The following is a 10494-nucleotide window of genomic DNA, read 5'->3' as shown; positions in this document are numbered from 1 at the left end:
CGACAGGATTTTTGACCTGTTGTCATTAGGTTGTTATTAAAAATACAAATTCATGCAATGGAAGTAGTTAGCCCTTTAAGCTGAACATTTCTCCACCTCTCATCCTGATCGATGGGTACGAGTGCACTCCAAACCCATATGAAACAAAGTCGCACTCAAAACATACTCAATCTTATAAATTCGCTATCACCACTCATTTTCAAAGCAAGGCACTTGGCTTTTATGAAATTAAAATCAAAAGATCGAGCATCAAGTTGGGTAGTAAATGATGAGATTTTATTATCTAAAAGATTAGCATTTTCATACGCTGATTGGTGGTGTAATTAATGATGAAACAAAGACTAGGACGAGAGCTTAGTTGACTAGATTATCACGCAATTGTTTCTTACCTATCGCATTATTACATGCAATGACAATATAATAATATATATTACTACATCATCAAAGTCTCTTGATGTTGATAGGAGTGCAGTGCAACATAGTCTAATTTCAGTACAATTGGTAAGAAATTCAAACAACATGTTCATCGTTAAAAATTGTGGAGTAGTAAAAAAAAAGAGGCAACACAAGTATTACTCTTTATTCTCTATTAATTAGCATCAATGTGTTTTAATGAATTCAATTAGTAAGAATAAACTAATTACAATTTACTCGCATGCATTCTTATATGTTGATTAATTAATATATAATGATGTACCAGACTGATATTCTCAAGAGATCAAAGGTCCATGCATGTTATGGACAACATATTAGGCACAACTTACCATCTGTGTGTTATCGGTGATCACCTTGCATGAGATTCTTTCAGATGTTAACTTGTTTTACCTTGTCGTGTTCATATCGAATTCAATTAAAATTTATTTCCTTGCAAGACTTAGCTTGTTCCTAGCCTGTACGTTGGCATGCCTCTCGTGCACTAACTGGTATCGGGTTGAGTTAGTCCTCGTTTCGGTTTAGTCCATACCCAACTCTACCTGAATTTGATTTATCCAAATTAACTTACACAATACAATTTGAATGTATAGTCGAATTAAACATCTCTGATTTCAACGGGGTTTCTAGGTATTATTAATTCTTCTTAGTTGTTACGTTTTCCAACGTGTAAAATTGTAATTGGGTAGGTTAGGGCGCATAGCCAATAATAAGATGAAAAGCTAAAACAGGGTGATGCCACGTAGGTACAAAAAACACTATTGAAAGGTGGAAAAGGGACCCAGATATCACGTGAAGATTAGAAATGTTAATATGGTGCATGGCACTACATTAAAAGACAAGCTAAAACAATAGATGGAGCTACAAATCTTCTCTAATCCTTTAACAACCAATAATCGTTCATCTCCCACGTGGGATATTTGGACTTACGTTACCATTCTCCGGATTCCCTTATGTTTTTCCGTGTAATTATATTAATATGTTTTCCTCTATTCTATTTCCAAATTACCAACTTTTATTTATTTATTTCCCTCTTTCAATTTCAACTTCAACTCTTTTGGTTTAATTCTATTTGTTTGTTGTTCTTATTTTGTTTGGAAAGATTGGTATTCTTACCATGGATGATTCTTCGGCTTCCTATATCCACATGGTTATAACAATTTTTAAACTTAATCTTGTGTTTTTTTTTTTACTACCTCTTTCGGAATATGATCCATCACGTGATAATTAATTCCGAACAGATGTATGAATAGTTAAAGAACTAACTAGAACGTTGTTGTTGTTGTTGTTGTTGTTGTTGTTGTTGTTGTGGGATGTGTTTAGGTGCAACACTTGATAGAAAAATGTATGATATTCGAGATGACAAAAGAAGAGTGCATGGAAGCTTTGTCAAAACATGCTAACATCAAACCTGTTATCACTTCCACTGGTTTGTCTTTCTTCTTCTTCTTCTTCTTCTTCTTCGATCTTCTTCTTCTTCTTCTCTTTCAACTTTCAATTCCTTTTCTTCTGCATGCATGGCTCGATCACATATGGATATAACTTGGCCATTAAATTATATCTAAACTATTGTGCAAGAACTTGACCTTATAATCTAGCTTCGTTGTTATTTGGTCTATTATGAACTCGATCGGTGTACACGTATGATTTATCTAACTCCTAAAAGGGAGTAATTAGATCGACCAGTTCAAAAATATATTATCAAGATTATTTGTCATGTTATTACGTGACCCAACTAGCTAGGCTGATCGGATATTACGGACTTTGTTAGGAATTATCATAATAATTCTAGTCTATAGATCTTTGTGCCGATTTCCCTTTATTATTAGCTTGGTTGCCCTATTTATTAAGTTAAAAATACCAACTATTAACCTTTTCTACATAAATAGGTTGGTGACTTATTTATGCTTATTTATGTAACTTTTCGAATTATTCATGTACCAAGTAGGTACGGAGTGGTAAATTTGGATATAGATATGGTGGAGAGTTCTTTTGCCTGATCATTCTATGTGAACAATTTTTTTACAATAAAGTTTAGTTCTTGTACTACGTACTATACTACTTCGTAATATCCGTAATATTCTGTTTCGTTCTTTTTGACTTAAGAAGTTCCTATTATTTCAATAAAATAAATAGAATAATAAGTTTAACTCAAATGGAATTGAAAAACTAAGAACGAATTTTTACATATAATTATAATAAAGCTAATGAAGGTAATAATAGACCTATACTTAATAAATTAATAAAAATCCAGCAAATGAAGGTAGTAAACTAGTAATACACATAACATTTAATTTTATATTAGTAGAAGAATTAGGTCAAAATAAGGTGAATGGACAAAAAAGAGTCAATAGTGTTAAATACGGGCCTAGGCCGCATCCGCCACCAAGAGAGAGAGTCCACTCAATAAGGTGAATGGGAAAAAAAAAAGTCATTTTTGTTAAATATGATGCATGTTCCTATTTTTCCCAAAGTAGCAATTATGTGTTACATTTTAATTTTGTACGACGACCTATTTAACCTCCTATCTTTAAATTGATGCAGTATGGAATGAGCTCGAAAAAGAAAACAGGGAGTTTTTTGAGGCGTATTCCTCCAAATCAACGAAAAATGATCGAATGTCCGAAGCAGAAACAAGTGAAATGATACAGAAGATGATTTCCGATTCATCAAAGGATTCCAAAGAATAAAACCAAATACTAACATATGCAACACATTACACATATGAAAGGGATAGATCGATCTTTACTAATTTCGATCCTTGAATATATATTTTATGCAATAATAATTATAATAATGATTTCAAGGCGTAGGCATTTAATATGAAGTTTATAATGCATTTTTAATTCCTCGGCCATTTATTTTGGTAGCTCTACTACTCGGTCATTATCCAGTCATATTCTGCCTAATTTAATCAAGTTTTTTGGGCTATAGCACGTACTACATATATTGTATAAAGCCTAATTAAAAGTTGTGTAAGCCTGGATTTGTACTTACTCGATCCACACCTTATATGTGATCAACCTTATAGACTATCATGATTTGTTTTCCTTTATTATATTACGTAAAAAAGATGAGTTGGGCGGTTATATTATATACTTCATACTTCGTATATTATAGGGACTAATATACTTTTTAAATGTCTTAAAATGAAATTACATATTAAGTAATTTACCAAGTATTTATTTTCCATAACAAGTTAAAAGTAAGGAAAATAATATTTTTAAAGAAAGCAAAAGAAAAGCAAAAAAAAGAAAAAAAAGAATAAAATGCAAGCTGTGGGGTTCGAACCCACGCGCACTTATGTGCAGAAGATCTTAAGTCTTCCCCCTTAACCACTCGGGCAAACTTGCTTGTGTGTTTAACAAATCAAAATAACATTATTAATTATCATAAACCTAACTTATAACTTCAGCCCTTACCTACTCCGTATTTCTCTGTTGATCCTCAAAGTTACGTTGGACTTGAACAAGAAATCAAGTAGGGCCCAACTAACTGTTAGTTTAAGCACACTTTCAATTAAAGAAGTTGTTAATATATTTGATGTCTGGACTCTTGCTAAAAATGTTACCAATGTGGAATTAGATCAATCTATATATTGATGATACTACCAATGATTTTTGGTTTACTGGTTAATATGGAGGGTTTCAATGTTACAGGTCAGAAGTTTTAATCCCTCTCGATCTCCCGTTTATAATTGCTCTTGTAGCTCATTTGAAAAAAAAATAAAAATAAATAAATAAATACATAACTGGTGAAAGTAAATTGTTTGCCCATAATTAGGCTAAATAGAAAACAAATTCTCACGGGTTATTATCTAATTAACAACCAATTAAGTAATCAAAATTGAATTTTTTGAACCCAGAAATTATTTACTTTTTTTCAGGGGAAGATAGCTCGAACATTTATTAAAGTAGATCGATCAATTTCCATTAAAGGAATAATGCTTTATGGGAAAAAACCAGTAAAAAATAAAATCGGAATTACTATTTGTATTCCAATTTGTCACCATATGAGCAACATATCACATACCATTTTAACACGACAAATATCAACGTACTACGTAATTGAAAGAGAGACCATCATTCCTAATATCTATTATAAACTAGTTGATCATATAGGATAAAGACGACCAACATAGTATTCGAACTGTTTGCCGCTTGTACCACATTTAAACATCAGTTTCTATATCGCAACAAGAGAGAACCCAAACCTCCTTGCAACTTTATACTTTTATAACGGAGTATATGATATTCTAATTAAGAACATGCTTATTCATTAATTCATTTTTTTACGGTGTTCAAAATCGAACATGTTAGTTGTGTTAGTGATTTTGCTTCACTTAGTCTGATACACCAAGTCAATGCAAATTTTCTTAATTAGGTAAGTTGATATCCTTGACAATTATTCTCATGTATATTAGCAGACTAAATATTATGTATGTATTTTTCTAAGGTTTTCATCTTTTTGTGCGCCTATTCAAAGGCATTATACTTGTCGGTGTGAGGGGGTCGAAAAAGCGCGAGGCTAATGCGTGACCTGTCCCTCGTGGGTGTGACGATTCTTTTTATTCAATCAAGTGTAATTGGATTTCATGTGAGTATACACCCAATTGACTAGTAATATAGGAGTCGCCATTCAGTTTTTAACAACAATGAGAAAAACTGACAAAACCCGGTTATCGTGACATAAAGGGAGTGCAATTATGTTTGACCACGACGGCCGTAGGTTCCCTTGTGATCCCTGGTGTGGGGATCTCTCAATATACACCCGCAAGGTAGAGATTGAGGGTTCGGGGGACTGTAACTACCGAGAGGAGTAATTCGCTCGTCGATAACTCCAGAGGCAGGATATCCTTACTAGCTCAGCATAAATAATTGAAGGGACATGCGTTAACTATTAAACTAATCTGAATTGATTTTAGCAATATGCAACATATAATACTAATTCGATCGTGATTATCTGATTTAAATAGCATTAAGGGACCTAGCATGATAATCCGATTTCCCAAAAATATTATATTTGTTAGGCGTGATAGAACAATCATATTAGGTTAGTTTAACAGTTCATAAAAGGGCGAGGAAAGCAGTTAAATCATCGAAAAGGGACACATTACGACGCACCCTTGAGAGGTGCGTCACGGTTCTCAGAAAACTAACCACTTTGACTTTGCTATTTCTCCTTTTTATTTAACGAATCTCGATTATGGGACAGGATACGTTCTGTTCGATTTATGGATCGATTGCGACAGAACGCGTGAACAGTTTCGCAGCGAGAGGCTTAGGCTAATGGGTTTAGAGTCAATACTCAAAATATATTATGTGTTGTTGTGTGTCGTTTCACGTCGAAACTAGGGGCCTATTTACAGGGAAGAGTTCGTGGAAAGATAGAATTGCAGAGTTCTAATCCGCAAAGAATTAGGAAAAGAAACGTACCCAGGTATTTTCAGCGCCCAGGCCTGGGCGCCGAAGATTTCGGCGCCCAGAGCCAGGCGTTGAAAATAGGGTCTGGGCAGTTTTTTGTTTAGTCAGATTCGGATTCTAAAATCCGTAGAGTTTGAGATTAATTTGAGTCTTTTAGCGCGTATCAATTTGTGACGGAATGCGTCTGGGCCCGTTACGAACTCTAGGCTCGTTAGGATTTTAATTAATACGTAACTCTTATTTCCGAATCCTATTAGGAATAGGATTCTCGCAGTTTTCTATCTCATTTAGGATTTATGTTGGAATGCAGCACCTTCTGCGTGGGTTTGCACGGCTTATTACTTCGTTCGATGCGAGGATTCATAGGTGTTTCTTTCTTGTTTTTATATCAGGGCCAGATTTAGCAAGCAGAGACATTCAGCTCCCAGGCTGGGGCGTTAAAGATATCGGCGCCCAGCACTGGGCGTTGAAAATGATTTCTGGGCAGAACATTGACAGTTTTTTTTGATTTTTTTTTCTTTCGCTTTTGCTTTGGAACGATGTAGATTGTGTAACGGTCGCTTTATAGGGCGAGCGTTATGTGCAGTGGTTTGGTCGGAGTTTTGGTGACTCGCGATTTTCAGTTACCCTTGATAGTGGGGTGACTTTATATATTTTAAGTAGTGCTTAGAATTTGGAAGGGGTTGTAGCCATTCTAAGGTTTGTTTTACGCGATTAAAGCTTAGGATTGTGCCCCTATGACATATGTATAGCATTAGCGTCGAGAATTTGCGATGAAATCGTCACTTCGAGCATTTTTAGAGTGTTTTTCTCAAGCCTCCAATTGTAGCTACGGGATTGGCTTGGTGCTATAATGCTTTGCATACGCTTTTTATGCATTCATGGTGACACGGATCATGAATAGTTTGAACCAGACTCGTTTAGTGCGAGGTACGTTCGAGTAGTGATCTGCTACTTTTCCTGTAAATGTCGTATTGTGCGACATTGCCATGGTCAAGGTAGTCACATGTTGAAATGTGCCTTGACTAAAAGCTAGGTGCCTTTCTTTACCCATAATCATATTTAGAAATCTTTTTGACTCACTTGCAATATCGAGATAAATACATACTTAGCTTAAACCAAAGACACTTTATTATGTTCGAAGAAGTCTTTGAAAATTATTTGAAATCCGAGTCCTACTATGTACAATCCGAGGTGTCCTAAGTAAGTTTGACTTATAGAAGGGTTCGTACAAGATTACATACTGTTACGATTTTTGGAATGCTGTCTAAGGATTTGCTGGAAGCCAGGGTGCAGGTGTCAAGACATACTTGTGCCCGTTTGGCATATGCTTTAGGCTTTTAGGGCCATCTTTCCAAAATTGCGGGAATATAAACCGTTTTCAAATTGACTTAGATTTACTTGGTGTATGTCTGTATAAAAGGTCGAGGTATACTTAGTTCCTTCCCTATCTCTTTCATTTCAATTTTTAGCCCCCAGTTACTGTTATGTCTTCCCATTAATAATGTTTTCAGATTTCGATTTTAGATGCCCGTGTCATATGTCTGAGTAGGGTGAGCCTTGGTTAAGTGCCAAGTCCTATTGACAATGTTTGTTTTTTTTTCAAAGGGGATTCGCAAGCATTTGAATTACCATGAACGGGTGCCCTGAGTTCGAAGGAACGATGGGGCGATGCCGTAGAACAATCCTCTTTATTGCAAGCTTACTGCCCTTACTACTTGTTGGCGATCATGACTGTGTCTAGTGGTGAAAGAAAGTCTTTAAGTGAGTTAGTTCGCCTTAGGGAGGGTCAAGTCGAGTACTTTAGAGGTCATGGACGCTTGCGCTAGCCCCCATTCAATTGAGGCAGAGCGATCTTTTGAGTCTTGGCTAAGTGCCTAGGAGTGTGAGTGCTCTTCTGGCAAGGGTAAGTGCCCTTATTATTTTTCGATGTGTGCTCATTCATTTTGGCATTTTGATGACTTGGATTCTTGCTTTGACTTAAATTTTTCTTTCGACTTGGGTTGCAAGTAATTAAATTTCAATAAGGGTCTTCTATTTTTTATTCTTGTTTTTCTATAGGCTTTAATATTTTTGCAAATTGGTTGGACCGAATCATGGATTGCCTACGTTTCCGCCTTAAATAATTTTAATTTGGAATCAGGTCTTGCGTAGTTCTTAGCCTAGAAAATGGTTTCTTGGAATGCCGATTTTAAACAAGTACGTTCCGAGGTGGAAACGTATTATTTGAAATAGGATGAGATAAGTGAAGTTCATTATTATTTTAATCTGCTGCTTTGCCGTAAGCCAAAAATTTATTTTATATTTTTCGTTTGAGTACATGTATTTTTTTGGTGGTACGTATATCTGAATACGTGCTGTACCCCCCAAGTGTTCGTTATTTTTCCGTGCATGTGCGGATAAGATGACGAGCACTTCTGGACAAATTTTAGCAAGCAGAGAGATTCAGCGCCCAGGCTGGGGCGCTGAAGATTTCGGCGCCCAGCTCTGGGCGCTGAAAATGATACCTGGGCAGATTTTTTGGTTTTGTGCCAAATATTTGTGAATCTTTTTTTGTGCGCTAAATGTTCTTTTCCTTTTTAAACGAATTTTTAAAGGCGCTTTGCAAAGTTCGTTTTTTTTATTATTTATTATTTTTTGTACTTTTCATTTGTCTTCTTTTTTTATTCGTGACTCAAGACGGTTTGAAAGATGGGTTGAATGAGATAGGGTAATTTGTATAGGTTTTGGTCAAGCATAAGGATTACATCTGCTAGGATTCGCATTTTACGGCCTCAAGCTAGTGTCATGAGCTTACATCAACCAAGGACAACGAGTAGCATGGGGACGGCTCAAGGGTATATCAACAGGATGTGTCTGAACAAGGTATATGGTTATTATGCTAACGGTGGTGTAATAATGGGTTTTGGGCTTTGGAAATGATGGGTATGACGCACGTGTCAATGGCCGTGCGTGGTTTGCGGTTGACAACAAGTTCAAGAACAAGAGTCGAGGTAATGGTTTCTTGGGTCATGGCAATGAGAACATGGATAGGTTAAATGAGCTGAACAGGGACCCCAGAGCGAAGGCGTCTAAGAGCATAAGGATTGGAAAGGGTAGACATCGTAGAATTTTATGATTTGGATTGGTTGACTCAATTCTTTTCCTTCGTTTACTTAGGTAAATGTTGCACTACGGGATAAGTATTCCATGGCTTGCTCTTTTCGCTCTCCCTTTTCTCTTTCTATTTTTTCTTTCTTTTTTCCTTGGGATTCCCCCCCAACATAAATTCTTCAATTTTTAATTTGGGCTAAAAGGTAGATGGTTGTGGTCTTTGAGTCACGAGGCGAGACTGAGTGAGCCTCGTTTGGTAGGCCTATAGTGGACCTTTAATTTTAGTAGGCCTAGGGTGGACCTTTAAATTGTCTTACTTTGCAAGCGTATTTAGTCGTTTCTTAAAATATGCAAATAGTGTAGATTCAAAATGTTGTTTTTACCTTATTGAATTTTAACGAAAGAATTACATCGAAAGTAATTTTTTGTTTCTTTGAGATTCCAGTTTCTGGGATTTAATTGGAAGTTGTGATTTAGACTCAAAATTTCGTTAATCTTTCTGATTATAACCCGTGTATGAATACAAGGAGGTGGCCTAGACTCAAAATAATGACGTGGCGTAAGCCTATAATACTTGACCAAGCGACTCTCAGACTTAGGCTAATTGGACCATAACTTTCGTTGGTTGACACTTTAGATTTTAACCTTTGGGTGTTTATTCGTCATGCGCCATTTTGCTTAATGTTGGCAAGGTAGTTAATTGGGGAGATCAAATTTTTATTTTTGCAAGACTAGAATCATTAGTGCGGCTTCTCTCTTAGTGTGTATTGCTTTACCCCAATGGTAGCCCTATTGGTATGCCGATTTGGGTATTTTCATGGTTGGTCATGTTGCATTCATGGAAAATCTTTTAGTCCGTACTTAATAGTATTTCAAGGAGTGAGTGACTCGAGAGGACTATGATAGTCGTGACCCAATGTGATTATAAGCCTTGAGGCCATTAATTTTTCTTGCCAATGGTATTGACACCTTAGGTTCACTTTGGGGTTGTGCGACTATGGGGGATGATTTCCAGAATGTGACTGTTTCCATTTTGCAAATACTATAATATATTCTTTTTATTGGTGAGAGAGTATTGAGGCCGTGGATTCTTAGCAAGGGATGACAATTACATATGGGTGCTTATTGATTTAAATGTTAGGAAGGGAGACTCAATATGGTTTAACCTTTTAACTTGCAGAACGACACCAAGCATTGGGACCGATTCTATGGATAAGACAACTAAGACTTAGGATTTGGATTGTACTTTGGCATAGCCTAGTCTAGACTCGGATTTATTTTTTATTCGAACATTATTTTTCTTGAAGACTCTATTTGAACATTATTTTTTGAGTACTTTGCCCATGTGACATTCATAGTTATTAGCATGTTCGGTTTTGGTGCCGAGCATTGTCGTCGTAGGAGGCCTAACAACGACACAAAGAGTTATTTATTTTTATTTTTTAGTCGCTTTTAGAATCGAGTGCCTTTTCATACGCCCTCGCAGCAATTTTTTTGAAAAGTATTTTTTTTGCTACGTATATTTTTTCATGCGCGGGCACCGAGG

At 36.0% G+C, this 10494-nt stretch overlaps 1 protein-coding gene and 1 non-coding gene across 2 annotated transcripts; one reads left to right on the top strand and one right to left on the bottom strand.

The window, feature by feature from the left end:
* Positions 1 to 1328: 1328 nt before the first annotated feature.
* Positions 1329 to 3428, top strand: LOC110798830 (uncharacterized). Its single transcript, XM_056834793.1, has 3 exons — positions 1329 to 1582; positions 1756 to 1861; positions 2977 to 3428. Exons 1-3 carry the CDS (start codon positions 1550 to 1552, stop codon positions 3120 to 3122), a joined length of 285 nt encoding a protein of 94 aa, XP_056690771.1. The 5' UTR covers positions 1329 to 1549; the 3' UTR covers positions 3123 to 3428.
* Positions 3429 to 3702: 274 nt separating this feature from the next.
* On the bottom strand, positions 3703 to 3785 carry TRNAL-UAA (transfer RNA leucine (anticodon UAA)). The gene has a single exon. It is a non-coding gene; the product is annotated as a tRNA-Leu (tRNA).
* Positions 3786 to 10494: the final 6709 nt, after the last annotated feature.

This window comes from Spinacia oleracea, chromosome 1 (assembly GCF_020520425.1).
Source record: "Spinacia oleracea cultivar Varoflay chromosome 1, BTI_SOV_V1, whole genome shotgun sequence".
NCBI lineage: Eukaryota > Viridiplantae > Streptophyta > Magnoliopsida > Caryophyllales > Amaranthaceae > Spinacia > Spinacia oleracea.
The sequence above is the reverse complement of the archived record's forward strand: the minus strand, read 5'-3'. Positions and strand labels throughout refer to the sequence as shown.

What these genes read in the sequence shown, in the direction of transcription:
- LOC110798830 (XM_056834793.1), top strand. Translation starts at nt 1,550, where the DNA reads ATGGATGATTCTTCGGCTTCCTATATCCACATG. An exon ending in CGGCTTCCTATATCCACATG is followed by an intron (nt 1,583 to 1,755) that starts GTTATAACAATT and finishes GGATGTGTTTAG; the next exon opens with GTGCAACACTTGATAGAAAA. An exon ending in ACCTGTTATCACTTCCACTG is followed by an intron (nt 1,862 to 2,976) that starts GTTTGTCTTTCT and finishes AAATTGATGCAG; the next exon opens with TATGGAATGAGCTCGAAAAA.